The following is a 14,900-nucleotide window of genomic DNA, read 5'->3' on the forward strand; positions in this document are numbered from 1 at the left end:
ACTCGCGCTCTGAGTAGCCAATGGATTGAAGAAAAGAGAAATGCCATTTAGGTATCATAAGATGGGTAAGTCACTCATAAAGGTGAAACCAAAGAAACGTGCAAGAATAAGTACAATCAGTCATTCGCTTCATAAAGTGATTGTGACACTTACTTCTGCCTCTGACCGTAGGCCTTGGTGACGTAGTCACCGTCCTTGACGATGAGATCCTCGGGCCTGTAGTCGTGGCGACCGGAGAAGTAGCTGTCGAGGATGGCCTTGGTGCCCTGAGCGTAACGGATCTGGGCGTCGATCGAGGTACCGGACATGTGAGGAACCATGGCGTTACCACCGCCCCAAGGGCCCTGGACGTACCGAAGGGGATGGTCCTTGGGAGCAGGCTGAGGGTACCAGACATCACCACCGTAGCCGCGGAGGTGACCGGACTTGACGGCCTCGGCAACGTCCTCCTTGACAACAATAGCACCACGAGCGGTGTTGACGAGCCAAGAGCCTGGGATACAGTTAGCGGACGAGTTATTTGCGAGTCGAACATGATAGCAAAACTTACCCTTCTTCATCTTGGAGATGAGTTCCTTGTTGAAGAGACCGCGAGTGCTCTCGTGCAGAGGGCAGTTGATAGTGACAACGTCGCACTGGGCGAGCATCTCCTCGAGGTTCTCAACACGGCGGCAGCCAATCTCCTTCTCAACCTCGGGCTTGAGGGGCTGGTAGTCGTAGTAGAGCAGCTCCTTGCAGTCGAAGGGCTTGAGACGGCGCAGCACGCGTTCACCGATACGTCCAACAGCGACGGTTCCGACGACCTTGTTCTCGAGGTCGAACTCGTTCTTGGCAACGGCAGCAACATCCCATTCCCCGTTGCGGATCTGCTCGTGGGCAGGGACGAAGTTGCGAACCAGAGTCAGAATGGTCATCACAACGTGCTCGGCGACAGAGACAACATTGCAACCAGTGACTTCGGCGACAGTGATACCGCCGTTGGTCTTGTTGGCGGCATTGAGGTCAACATGGTCGGAACCAACACCGGCAGTGACGGCGAGCTTCAGGTTCTTGGCCTTGGCCAAGCGCTCTGCGGTGAGATAACCGGGGTGGAAGCTATAACAGAAGGTCAGTAATTGCGCGCCAGTGTGAGTTAACTCCAGATGGGACACGAACGGGGTGGTGATAATGACTTCGGCATCGACCAGCTCCTTGTCGAAAGTGGAGTTCTCGCCCTCCTTGTCGGAGGTGGTGACCAGAGTGTGGCCCTGCTCCTCGAGCCACTTTCTCAAACCAAGCTCATTCTCGGTGGTACCAAGAAGGCCAGGCTGCTGTTTGGCGTGCTCACCGCCCTGTTTTCATCGTCAATCAGTTTTCCAGGCCTTGTCATGTCACAGCAAAAAGAAGTTGTTGCGGGTACTTACGTCATAGAGGACCATAAGAACCTTGCCCTGTAGATTGGCAGAGGCTGTCAGCGTTCGTGCACTAGAAATAGAACCTCCCAGAGAAGCAGCCCGGAATGGACTACTGCTGGAAGGAGAAAAGACTCCTTTGGTAGAAAAGACAGAAGTGGCAGGCCGCCGCAGCTGACGGGACAAAGAACGGATAAATACCATTTTGAATTGAAGTTGATTGAGTTAGATATAAAGAAGGATGAGTTGAGAGATGACCCTAAGATTGAGGAGGGAGTCAGCGGTCTATTTAAATCATCATTGACTTTAGGCCTGGAGCCAGATGTTCAATGGTTATTTCGGCGCATAAATCCCGTAGTCGTGATGGAAGCATGATGCAGGGCGGGGAACAGCCGGATGGCATGGAAGGTGGGGAATCATGATCCAGGGAGAAGCCCAAGAATTATGGCTATTTCAGGTAGACAAAGACCCAAGAGGGAAGAATGAGGAGAGAGGGAGACATATCAGGAAACTTACCGGATTCGGTCAAGCGAAAGAATGAGCTGATGATGAGGAGGAGGAGAATGATGTATGAGATTGATATAGAAAAAAAAGGAGCATTCAGAACTACAGGGACATGGCCCCAAATATATAGACCTTTCTGGGTCCTTTACTAGACCAATTTTCATGGTGAACAGACTGGAGCAATCTGCCCCTCTCCAATTCTCAAGACACCAGCGCTCTAAGGGGTTATGCCTGGTAGTACCATATTACCACATAGTAACCATCAAGGTGTCGAGGATGCGGCACTATCCATTGGGGATGAGCGGAACTCCACCAACCAGTGGGCCGTGGCAGAGCAACCTGGTTTACTGCAAAGGTAAGATGGAAGACCACCTCAGCTAACAAACAATACTACCTAACTAGTCCAGGAGTCAAGAATACGAACGGATCGGCGGGAACGCATGGAAAGTGGGTGGGATGATGGATCATTGGGTCTCTCCGCATGCGGGACAAGAAGAAAGACAGTGCGAGTGGTTGGAGTTGGAGAGAGCTTTGACATTTGGCGCTACGTGAGTCGATAAGAGGATTATTATCCTAGCACCTAGCAAATGATTGCTTATTCTTGAATATGCATGTAATACTGTCACTCGAGTATCCTTAATTGGCATTCATCCTTGTGCGACCAAGGTATGCTGCTACGTCTAAGTGACCTAGACTCGAAAGACTACGGCAATGCGGGGTTCAGAGAAACGTACATGACATGATAGACAACTACGGATTGCTTTTAACAGATTACAGACATGAGCCTGTCAATACTTACCTGTGTGTCCTTGCATAGCATCGAAGAAAAAGCGTGCCTTGACCTCTTAGTGAGGGGTTGGCAGATTAGAGGACTATCGGTCGGGTCCAGCCTCACGCAGCAAACAGCTTAGGATCTAGGTACAGAGGTACCCCTCTACTCATTCCCACCAGTGGATGCCCCTCGATACCCAGCTCCCCATTAAGCTGAGGGGTTAGATATGGAACGCTATTCCCATTTAGATAGCTATGAAACCCCCTCGTCACATCACTTACCCCTCATGAGGAGAGTCCCCTCATACCCCGCACGCCCTCTTCAAATTTCAGAGGTATACCTCTGGGTACTGAGTCCACATTAAGTCCAACCACCCGAGTCTGGCTCGAGAAATTGCCGCTCGAAAGGATGAACAATATCTATCAAGCCCATCCAGATCATTCCGAAAAGTACGTTTGGAGTTGGGGTCTCAGAGACTCGATGCTGTTCTTCTGGGATCTTGGCTCTCGGTCAAGCTCGGCCCACTAATGACAAATGATGTAAGTATCTATAATGCTCTTATCCGAGCTTTTACCAAGATTCATCCGAATCTTCAGATCCCATCAATCAAGGAACTCGCATCAATTGTTGAGAGTGAGGATACCGAATTTGGACCACCAAGTCAGCTACTCAGCTCCGCGATGATGAGGGGAACGCCTCCGCCAGCTCCCCACTGCTCCTCACCGACAGGCCAATCTGCAAGAGATATACGCAAGTGCGGAACACCGGCGGATGGGCAATTGTTTCGAGTTGTCAATCCCGGTTATTGTCGCTGAACCAGAAAACTGAAGCTGCAAGAAGCCAGGAAAGCTCAGAATTTCTTGCAATAGAGATTTGGCTCCATGATACGGCATTCGAGAGATGAGTCTACTATACTTCTAATGTACAACGTCTATACTACATAGGCACCCCGGGCAACCTCCGGAGCGACTCCATAAATCATACTTTTCAGCAGTTTGCCCAGTTTAGAAGACAATGTTCACCAATTTGCCTCCTTTGACAACCACGACTCGTCTCCGCTTTTCCCAGTCGTTCTTCTCTCGCAACCAGACGCGGCCCTCGTCCGTTTCCAAAATCCGACTGATAATCCAGTCTTGTTCATCGCTGACTGCACCAGAGTTGTCACTGGATTCCGCAGATGTTGTGGGGGATAATCTTCGAGGGATAGTCACCGTGAAGCGTAGCTTTCCATTGATTTGAACAGCTACAATCTGGCCTCCGCGTGCAGACAGAACATCCGCCTGCTCGGAGGTCAAAAGGGGCGACGGCCACGCGCAGTCGAAGATATCTGGTACACGGGCTCCAGTGCTCGCAATATCGTCAATGAGTGAATCATTCAGAACCTCCCAACATTCAGAGGCCAAGGCCGGGGCCACGGGAGCGAGGAGGCGAACAAGTGAGGAGACACAAAGGTACAAAACCTGGGGAGATGTAGGGGCTGACGATGTCAACGTGTTGGTCAACTTGGTCAGGTCGGAGATGACGGTGTTCAGACCGTACGGATTGTTTTCAATGCAGTTGGTCACAGATACGACGGTCTGATGGGTGTGGAGAAGGCCATCAGCGTCAGCATCGCCAAGACCCTGCAATAGGGAAGGAAGCGTAAAGATAGGACCGGAAGATTTCTGCAGATCACTCTGCGAAACTGTGAATGATGCCGAAGCCAGGCTTTGCTTGGCATCCAGCACAAGTTTCCAGAGCCGACCGAACCAACGCTCAATGCCCACGATCTTCACGTCATCCCACTCCAGTACCTCGCTGACAGGTGCGGAAAAAAGAACATGTGCACGAGTAGCATCGGCGCCATACTGTAGCGCACAAGACGTGGGATCCACGCCGTTGTGTTTGCTCTTCGACATTTTTTCAAATGAGATGTTAGGGGCGACCTGGGTGCCCCTGATGAGCGGCTTGTTTGGATTGGAAAGATCAACTTCCGACAGGAGTAGGAATCGACCAGTAGACGGTTCAGTATACGTCTTTCCATGGACCATACCCTGGGTCAGGACTGTTTTGAACGGTTCTGAAGGCCCCGAGACGTTACCCGTCCGAGCAATCTCCGGAAACAACTCCGTCTGGGAAAGAAATTTGTAGATAAATCGAGCATACAGCAAGTGCAGGATAGCGTGCTCGACGCCGCCAATGTAGATATCAACCGGGCGCGCTGCTGAAGGTGAGAATGGCCGCTCCTTATTGTGGGCGTCCAGAAAGCGGAGATAGTACCAGGACGAGTCAACGAAGGTATCCATGGTGTCTGTGTCGCGCTTTGCAGGCCCGCTGCAACTTGGGCATTTTGTGTTGACCCAATCCTGCGACGACTCGAGCGGATTGCCCTTTTTCCCTTTGAGCCAGTCACCCTCAATCTTGGGTAGTCGGACGGGAAGCTGGTCCTCTGGCACAGGCACAGGGCCACAGCTGTTGCAATGAATGATGGGGATGGGAGCTCCCCAGTAGCGTTGCCTACTGATCAGCCAGTCCCTGAGTCTCCACTGCTCAACGAAATCACCATGGCCAACTCCTTTGAGGTCGGTAACAATCTGCTTCTTGGCTTCGCGGGAGTGGAGGCCCTGGTATTTCCAGCATCTCGAGGTAAGGATACCTTCTTGAGTAAATGCTTTCATATCGTTTGGAGGTGAAACAGTCCTTGTGCTGTCGTCTTTCTGGTTAGGCGAGTGTTCCGGTTCGATAACTACTGGAATTGCTTCGGGATTTGCGTTCTCATTAAAGAACGCCAGGTCTCTAGAGTCATGACCTGGAACTCCCATAACGGCTCCCTCACCATAGTCACTGAGGACATAAGGGGCCACGAAGATTGGCAATTTCCGCGCAACGTGAGGACTTTCCTTGTCAATGATGTGCAACGGGTTTGAAGCGGTCACGCCCGACAGCTTGTAACCAACTTTGGAGTCAGCTGGAAGTGAAGCTGCTTCATCGAGGAATTTCCGCAAGGCCGCATCCTTTTCTGCAGCCTCCAGGACAACGGGATGGTCCAAAGAGAGTGCAATGTATTCAACTCCGTACAATGTATCTGGGCGCGTGGTGAAAACATTGACATGGAGACTTGTATCACCGCTCCCATCAACAGTTACTGGGAATTTGATTTTCGCACCGTATGACTTGCCCAGCCAGTTGCGCTGCATAGTCAATACGCGCTCAGGCCAAACCCCGGTCAATGAGTCCAGATCTTTCAGTAACATTTCCTTGAAATCCGTGATTCGGAAGAACCATTGTTTCAGCTTCAACTTCTCAACCTTTGCGCCGGAGCGCCATGAGAAACCATTGGCATCGACCTGAAGAGAAGTTAGCTTTGAAGAGCATCATCTCAAAGTATAATAGTCACACCTGCTCGTTCGCAAGCACCGTCTTATCAACCGGATCGTAATTGACGAGGGCCTCTGCCTGGTAAGCAAGACCTTTCTGATACAACATCAGGAATATCCGCTGGGTATGTTCGTAGAACTCAGGCGAGCACGTCGCCAATTCCTAGAGCCCACGCCGGAGATGGTCAACGAGAGTCAACTAGTCCAATTGAGACATATCCGGCACATACCCGATCCCAGTCAAAAGACGTTGATATGCTGCGTAATTGTTCCTTCATCTTCGCAATGTTCTGCTTTGTCCATTCGGCCGGGTCAATCCCGCGTTCGATCGCTGCATTCTCCGCCGGCAATCCGAATGCATCCCAGCCCATCGGATGGAGAACCTCATGCCCTCGCATACGGTAAAACCTCGCCAATACATCTGAGATCGCGTAGACCCGTAAATGGCCCATATGCAATGTCCCCGAGGGGTAGGGAAACATGGAGAGGATGTACGATTTTGGTTTGTCGCCCCGGCTTTCTTTGTTCGCGCTGCCGCTGGGCAAGGATCGCATCTCCTCCGCTCGCCATATCTCCTGCCATTTTCTATCAATCGCTGGCAGATCTAGTTTCCTGGATATCGGAATCGCTGACGTTGTCGCAAGTCGGATGGAATTGCTTAAGACCGGGCGGTGGGCGGCGCATCTCCATCGGCCTTGTATGAAGACGGTCGGGCTCAATCGTAGTCGGGATATGGATTGCATGTTCGGTGTTTGACCATCGTATGGTACAGGATAATTGATCACTCGGCCATTGAGGCAAATCGTATCTGGCAATGGAGCTGATATCGAAGCATGACCCAGAGTCCCTGGAAAGTCTACTCCGTACGCCGACGATGATTTTCGGCTCCGGCAGCTTCAAATCCCAAACTGGATTAGTGCCGAGCTAGCTGGTTTGGGACAGAATACCTTACAAATGAGGCAATCAGCTTGTATTTGTTGACAAGTCGCATGGGAGGAAGACTATATTCTCGATCCAGAGAATTCCATTGGGGAAGTGCACCGAATGGGTAATTCGTGATCTAGCTAGCATCTATATATACATGTGTTGTGATCTGACATAAGAATCTATATCCTGACAACTCTATACTCGTAGGAGATCACCATTCCGATCAATTCCCCCCCGGAAATGATCGAGTACCACTCTTCCACTCATTATAGTCTCATCTATAATTCCCTGGACATGCTTTGGTTCAATGCGTCCATACCAAATACCCTTACCGGCCAGCGGATGAGGGGAGCCACCTGCCTTCATGCCGGGAGGAATGTACACAATCACATTTCCAGCATATTTGTGGCCACCGACATGACTGATCAGTCCAACATGGGCATGCTCAGGGCTGTCAGTGGGATTACCGTCCGCTCCGGCGGATGAGAACCCCCGCGCACGTAAGACGCGGCTGAACTCCTTTTCAAGGACCGGTGCCATGACTCCGCAGCGCATGTCACGACCACCATGACCGCATATCAATACAACAGGAGAGAACTGAATGTCGATGGCATCCGGAAAATTGGATGCAAGTTCAGGCTTGCGGGTTAATTTCGCCCGCTTAGACTCGGGGAGGGACTCTTGCATAGGATTGAGCTGTTCCGGGAGAAGAAAGGCTTGGACAAACGTTGCGAGATCTGGCTGCGCATTTTGCTCCTCGGAGACATTCACGGAAATTGAAGGAACATATATGAATCGGGGAAAGAGAAAGGCCGAGGCGGTAGCAGTGGAGGACGAAGGACTAAAGGACGAGTTTGAAACCAAGACGTTATTGAACGGCTACCGAATCGCATTTTGTCAGCGCTTGTAGAACAGCCAGCCCAAAGCGTACACTTACATCCGCATAGCGCCCACCACGGCCCATCAGCTTCTTCAAGCCTCTAACTAGGTCTCCCCAGCTTTGGCCCTTGCCATCATCCTCAATGCGACTGGCCCAATCTCTCTGGCCAGTGCAGATGACGACCTGCTGGGTGTATGCTGCCATTGTTCCGTTCAATGACTGATCGAAATCGAGCAGGAGCCCTTCGGGCATAGCTGGTGTAGCAGGACATGAGCAGGCGGGCTCTGGACATTTCTGAGTCACAGGAAAAGCTGGCGGTATATTCAGAGGAGCGCGGAGGGGATTCGAGCGGGAAACACTGAAAGAGAAGAACCCAGCTGGTGTGGTGGTCTTGCCGCACCCTCCTATGAGTGAGCGGCAATTCGTCAATCGTGGCCTCATGAAGTATGTTTATTTAGGTTATGCGCGAGGGGTTAATTGCAGAGGTATTTTGAGAACTTCGCCGATACATCGGCAGGTTAAATGACCTGATTATAAGGCAAGCCAACAAGTGTTTCCAAGGCGGACTCGGAGATAACGGAGATTTCTCCTTTCTGCTTCAGTCCGGCTACTAAACAAAGGACTGAATATTCTTTTTCAATTCTCCTACCAACTTATAAATAGAAGCATATTATGTGCTCATCATTATCATTATCAAGCTATCATGCCGTCGTAACACGCTTTATACAAACGTCACATCAAGATCACTCAAAGTATATCCACTTGCTCGCGCTATCGTAATATGCTGCTGTGAGATAAGGCATTAACATCATGTATAGGAGGAAATATCAAAACAGGAGGGAAAAGAAAGGCTAATAGGTGATATCCTGACGTATGTGCTGATGGCCGAGAAGTGCTAAAGATACCATGCGATCACTTGGATCCTCCTGTAAACGCAGCAAGCGCATTTGGGGAGTCAGTTAGCGGCCATAGGGCGTAATAGAAGCCAATTGCCCCTGATACAAGGAGTACATAGTACCCAATTGTCCAGCCCAGGCCCAGTTTACCATAAGCGGCGTATGCGCTCTTCATATCGGAGTCTTCCTTGTCTTTACCCAAGGGTGGCCCGATGGGGACACCTGCCTCGACCCTTCCCCAAAGGCGGGGGAGTCCGCACCAGTTGCAAAAGCTGTGGGCGAGAATGACCGCCAGCAAAGATCCCGTTCGAAGATACAGGAAGGTGGCATACCAACCAAAGATGGTAGTGTAGCCAAACTGGAACACCGATCGGAACAATGCTGCAAAGATCGAAGTATCTGGATGCGTCAAGCGGAACTCATAGAAGTGGTGCACATGTGCGATTCCAAAATAAAGAGGCGCCACAAAAACAATGTGGCCGGGGGTGTCCTTGGCTAGGAGATGGAGAGGCACAATGGCGGACCGAAACATGATCTCCTCTGTAATAGGACCCTGCATCTCTTTGTAAGCCACAGTGGCCACGAGTTCGTTTACGCGTGTTCTACTCACAGCGACGTAATTCCGCCATCCAATCCAGCCATGGAGAGTCTCGGAGATTTTGGTTCCTTTAAGCCAGTCTTTCCATTCCCCTTCAGCAATGCCACGCTCAAAAAGAGGTCCCGTAAACAGGAGAGCTGTCAGAAGCAGGGCCCGACAGATGTCCCAGAGGTCGATAGGCCACCAACCCAGGAGCCTCACAGCCTCTGGGATTGAAGCGTTGTTCTTAGCTACGATCAGCCATAGAACCGCAAGGGTGCCCAGGGAACAAGACCAGGTCACCGCCCTGATCCTTGCTCGAATCACAGAGGGAGCATCTCGACTGAGCGTCTGAGAGGGGCGCGTAGTTGGCGATATGTAGAATGGTGCCACGTAGAGTAAAGTTAGGAGCACCTGTAGTAGGAGTTAGGAGCACGTTCTATATGGAGTATGAAATCCATGATGAGCTTCCAGTCTTTATTGTGTTCTCCGATAATCTCCTCTGATACTGGAATGAAAAACACTGCTCATTTACTTGAAATATACACTAGGAATGAAAGCGCTAGGACCAGAGAGGTACATACCGAAAAGAAAGCGGCCGTGCGGATCGAAATGACAGGCTCGTCTGATGCGGGATAGTTAGAGACCAACATGCAAATGCTGTAGAGGAGAGATTACCATGATTTTTAGTATAAAGCGTTCGAAGACGAGCCAGAAGTCCAACAGGAGCCATAACGCCTAAAGCAGTGGTAGCTGTATCGGACTTTGCCTTATCCGCAAAAGCGTTGGAGAGATTCACGTGCAAGTAAACAAGCAGCAGGGAGCCAGACTGGCGATTAATCAGAGATACACAAGCTCGACCTTTTAGCGAAAATAGAAAGACGATACTGATTATGATGATGATGATGATGATGATGATGCTGATTACCCTGGGACTGTAATTGCTGAAATGTAATGCACCAGGCCAGCCTTACAGCAAGTTTGGATGTGAAGCATGAGATCGACTTCCAACAAAGAAAAAAGCAAGCAAGAAACAAGGCCTGGAGTTTTGTGCCTGATTTCAGAGGCATCCACTATTGTCTGACACCCACAATAAATATAACCGAATCGGGAATGCTCGATCACTTCCCCACCGTCCAGCTTCTAGACCTCGACACTCTGTACTTTCTGTACACGACTCTACGACACTCGGAGAGGATGCTGCTCGTGAACCCCGCGTCCTATGCTTGGTCCTTTTCGTCCAGCTTCTGTTCTGAATTTGGATGGCCGCAGTTGACTTAGTCACTCGAGAAAGAGAGAGAGTGGTAACTCAAGGACACTAAATCTGTAGACAGGATCCACCGGTGAGTTGGCAGCCTTACTGCATGGGACTAAACTAGTCGCTTCGAGACTGTCACTTTGTCCTCTGAAACAGCGCCCTTATTGGACTTTACCATAGCGAGAATGATCGAATTGCTGATTCCCGCTGCCAATCAAAGTTTTGATTTTCTATCTAGATCCTCAAATCGTCGGGGACGAAGGAAATCGAAGTGTTTTAGCTCAACTATTATTACGGAGTACGGAGGCTGTCAACTAGATCCACCCATGGTTCATTCCGTGGCTATCTGTCTAATGTCAACTCGAGTCCTCGAGGTTCGAGAACTGGAAAGTCAAGGTCGACTCCGTGAACTCTTCCAGTGAGATCGGCCGCGGCAATTTTACGGAGTACAACGTATTGCCCTGGTGAAAGCTGAGTCGTGACGAGTGTATCTCGAGTACAGGAAGTCACAGACTTAGAGGTGAATGTTCCGCGAGTGCATACCCTACTTGATCATGCTTTCTAGAGCAAGTGGTATTCCGTACCTTGCATATATTTGCAGCCAATACAGTGTAGTCCCATGGGGGGACTGTGAAAGCTGATCACTATCTGCAACCTGCAAATACTCGAAGATTACCACAACCCGGCAATACCAGTCTACTAAAGTAATGTTCTCGACTGCTCCCCTTAACCGACCCCTATCGTCGCACTCATGGTCCGTGTCCGACTCAACCACCGAATAGTGATCATCACCGAGCGAAATGAGTCTCAAATCGTCTAATTTCCACTGAGTGAAACAATGATTTGTGTGCCTGTTCCCTGATAATTTTACCATCGGAAGATCATGACGATGAGGATTATTATTAGATTCCGATGATCCGATACCACTATCTTGGTACAAGCTGATTACCCTGAGACGAACTAGCCGTGAACTGCTTCGGACTCTTCTACCCATGGGGAAATTTGTGCGGACCTCAGGATCCAGGCCGTTATTATCACCCCTAGACGACATTACGACTAGTACTATGAAGTACTCCGTACCAACTCCGCGTACTTTCCCACAGAGGACAGACATAACAACTATCTCGATCCAAAAAGGTAAGCTGTTACAAAGATCATCCCTGCTTCGCTTTTCTTTTCATTTCCACCAACCAATTGGATGGTTTCAGAGCACTGCTTTAAAGCGTGCAGCTGCATACCCCTGGCAGGAAAAGGCAACAAACGAAAGGTCAGTTTACGTCCGTAATCTGCCCGCTTGGCTGCCACAGCCCCCTCCAGCGTCTCCACAGGTCAGAATTGGCTTACGGGCTGCGGCTAAACAGCCCGCTAACGCTGGGCTTTTCACCGCCAGCGGAGCAACGAGATTCCATATAAATGACATTGCCCACTTAGTGCTGCTCGTGCCTTGCATGCCTTACTTATTTTGATGGGTTTTCCGTGTTTCAGGTTGCGGTTCATTGTTTTCCAGTCGTTGTGCTTTCTGTCACTCTTTTAGAGACACTCCGTTGAGTGTTGCTTCTCGATCTCTCCAGTTCAAACGCTCTTTGCACCTTCAATTCTTCAACTTACTTTCGCTCCACCGGTCTGGCTTGACTCTTTTATTCCAACTGTTGACGGGAATCTTTTTGTCGTCACAAATACGCTCTTTTCGTCGCCTTGGCATTGAACTGGACTTATATTCTGCATTGGGTTTTGGTTATATCAAAGCATTCCTTATTGCATAACAGCGCTATAGACCACAACAAACAACAGCAGCAACAACAACACAACAGCAGCAGCATACCTACATACCTCTCCAGCTTCAGCAATTGTTACCCATCGGACCGACAAACCAACCCAGTCAAACCCGATCAGCAGTATCGTGTACTACCAATTTTCCATTCTTTCGATCTCGACTTTGCCTCGGTGAACCGCATGGTCGGCTTAATTACCTTCTGTTCTCCACACTCATTTCGCTATCGTTACTTTTGACTAATTAATTAATATTCTGCCGGTGTCTGCTGATAATATGAAATAATCAACACAAACAACATGCGCTCAACTGGACCCTCAACAAATACTTCTCCTCGACGGAGAGCTCTCCATGAGCGCAGTGCATCTCAAACGAACGAGACGTCTCCGGCGCCCTCCTTGCGGATCGTCGGCGACAAAGACCACGAACAGGAAGCGCACGATGTTTACTCAGCCACTCCGTTTCCGACCAAACCGGAGCACATCCTGTTACCACGACCTGGCAAAGGACAAGAATATGTTCATTACCCGGAGTTTCACGCCGGCGAGGCGCATGATCAGTCAACCGCTACGTTGTCATCTAACGCCAGCCGAGCCGCTGATAGTAGTTTGCTCGAGCAGTCTGTCGGTGATCCGTGGGATATATCATCCACGATTGATCCCGGAAACACCCCGTCACAGGTGTGGGAAGATGACCCTAAATCCAGCAATTCGTCTCTTCCTGAGCCAATTCTTCCGGGAGAGAAATCGGCCTATGATAGGTCCGTTGGGGGTTCAGATGCAGGGTATTCTGACGAGGACATGATGGTGATCCCTGCAGCAGCTCCCAGCATTAAACCCGTCGTGTCAGAAACTCCAGGACCGTCTCGCCAACCGTCAGGTGCTCAGCATGCGTCCTCGAGCGGATCGAGCCCCAACGTTGTGACCATTGGACCACCGTCGAGTCCTAGCTTTGTTGCCCTCGACAACTCCAGCTTGAACTTTGTCCGGATTGGTGCTTCCTCGAACCCGGATTCCGCCACACGTTCTAACTCACTGACATCCTTGAACTCTATGGGGACTGTGATCAGACATATTGGCGCCGCTCCGTGGACTCACGGATCTTCCGAGGAGCAGAGTTCTCGTTCACAATCTTTCCGTTCTACTCCTCCATACCATCCATCAGTGCGATCAAACTCCAACTCCACCCGAGGTCGCGGCCGCAGCCATTCCCGCTCCCTCACTTCATCGTCTCGCAGCGGGCCACCCTCGGTCATCCAGGCTATTGTGGATAGTGGCGTGTTTATCCAATATCCCACAGTCCTGGCTCCCTCATCATCAGGCTCATGGGTGGATACTTCACAATCTACCAGCTCGTCCGATCGCAATCTCCAAGAACTCACCCCCGACCAATCATCTGACCGCTTCAAGTCCCATTTGTCAACCGTCACGTCTAGGTGGTCCGCCGAGCTGGACTCCAGCTTTGCTTCTGGGGCCGATGAGCCTAGCGAAATTTCGGCTGCTGAGCCGTCCAGGCCCTCGGCTGCACTCGTCCGCCAGAGACCTGGGTCATCCTCGTTGTGGTTGGTAAGTGACTCAGATAGAGATGAGCGTCTGGACCATCTGTCAAATCTACCAGCTCGCCCCACCAATCCAGCTGTTCCAAGCAGTCTTTCTTCGGAGTCGAGGAAAAGTAGCTTGCGCAGCAACAGCAATAAGCGACCGGGGACTAGCTCAAGCTTTGTCTACAACATGCTCCCGACTTGGGCCAAGATGTACTATGGTCTGGATGGACAGACCGTGAACTCTGCGCTGTCGGTAATTGATGGGAGCCGCCCGCCGACTGCCCGCCCTGCTACGTCCAACTCGCAAGCTCTACGGTATATTCCAACAGCTTCAGGCCGATCGAGAGCTCCAACAAATGAAACAACGGGGAGCGTGCGTTGGATGGCCCCGCCTGATCCCCGCGATCCTCGGAGCCATTGGGTCAAAGGCCCAGAGACCGACGAGCTATCAGCCACCGCTAACAACCGCCTACGACACAGTTGGTCGCCGCACTTGTATCCCGACAAGCGGGCTGTTGGGCAAAAAGGCAAGCCATGGACCGCGCCTTCGATGGATTCTCGGACAGAGCCCTTATTGGGACGAAGGAACATGCAAGTATGGTCCTTTTGCCTGGGGTTCGTTTTTCCACTTGGTAAGTTCACTTGTTGCCCTGAACGTCCATCGTGCAAAATGCTCACAACGACGCGCTTTAGCCTGGTTCATCGCCGCATTCCTCCCATTGCCGGAGAAGCCAGACGCAGTGCTGGACGAGAACGGACCCGAACTGGAGATGGCCCTCAAGATGCGACTCCATGAGCTTGGGCGAAGGCGCTACGAGAATGCTCGATGGTGGAGGAATCTCAATCGGTGGATGACTCCTTTAGGGTTGGTGATTATCGCCATTGTTGTAAGTCTATGAAGCAGGATATCTCTTTGTGACCCGCGACTAACTAGCCCTCCAGATAACGCTGGCTGTCGTCGGCAGTACAGTGGGCTTCTAAGATGTAACTTCTCGATGCGCTTCAAATTCGGCCTGTCCAGTATC

General features: G+C 50.7%; 5 protein-coding genes across 5 annotated transcripts; 1 reads left to right on the forward strand and 4 right to left on the reverse strand.

Moving 5' to 3' along the window:
- Positions 1-149: 149 nt before the first annotated feature.
- Positions 150-1,595, reverse strand: fdh (formate dehydrogenase (NAD+) FDH1; the record flags this gene model as incomplete). The annotated part of the gene is made up of 4 exons (XM_043304717.1): positions 150-493; positions 551-1,095; positions 1,156-1,331; positions 1,404-1,595. 4 exons carry the CDS (start codon positions 1,593-1,595, stop codon positions 150-152), a joined length of 1,257 nt encoding a protein of 418 aa, XP_043160652.1.
- A 2,076-nt stretch (positions 1,596-3,671) lies between these two features.
- Asppvi_008853 (leucine--tRNA ligase NAM2) lies at positions 3,672-6,766 on the reverse strand (the record flags this gene model as incomplete). Its single annotated transcript, XM_043304718.1, has 3 exons — positions 3,672-5,993; positions 6,046-6,186; positions 6,254-6,766. 3 exons carry the CDS (start codon positions 6,764-6,766, stop codon positions 3,672-3,674), a joined length of 2,976 nt encoding a protein of 991 aa, XP_043160653.1.
- Positions 6,767-7,145: 379 nt separating this feature from the next.
- On the reverse strand, positions 7,146-8,271 carry Asppvi_008854 (sucrase/ferredoxin-like domain-containing protein; the record flags this gene model as incomplete). The annotated part of the gene is made up of 2 exons (XM_043304719.1): positions 7,146-7,829; positions 7,888-8,271. 2 exons carry the CDS (start codon positions 8,269-8,271, stop codon positions 7,146-7,148), a joined length of 1,068 nt encoding a protein of 355 aa, XP_043160654.1.
- Positions 8,272-8,742: 471 nt separating this feature from the next.
- Positions 8,743-10,036, reverse strand: Asppvi_008855 (CAAX prenyl protease RCE1; the record flags this gene model as incomplete). Its single annotated transcript, XM_043304720.1, has 4 exons — positions 8,743-9,279; positions 9,337-9,717; positions 9,888-9,928; positions 9,982-10,036. The coding sequence occupies 4 exons, from the start codon at positions 10,034-10,036 to the stop codon at positions 8,743-8,745; spliced, it is 1,014 nt and encodes a 337-aa protein (XP_043160655.1).
- A 2,595-nt stretch (positions 10,037-12,631) lies between these two features.
- Positions 12,632-14,856, forward strand: Asppvi_008856 (putative serine-rich protein; the record flags this gene model as incomplete). The annotated part of the gene is made up of 3 exons (XM_043304721.1): positions 12,632-14,507; positions 14,569-14,762; positions 14,818-14,856. The coding sequence occupies 3 exons, from the start codon at positions 12,632-12,634 to the stop codon at positions 14,854-14,856; spliced, it is 2,109 nt and encodes a 702-aa protein (XP_043160656.1).
- Positions 14,857-14,900: the final 44 nt, after the last annotated feature.

This window comes from Aspergillus pseudoviridinutans (assembly GCF_018340605.1).
Source record: "Aspergillus pseudoviridinutans IFM 55266 DNA, scaffold_6, whole genome shotgun sequence".
NCBI classification, from domain to species: Eukaryota; Fungi; Ascomycota; class Eurotiomycetes; order Eurotiales; family Aspergillaceae; genus Aspergillus; species Aspergillus pseudoviridinutans.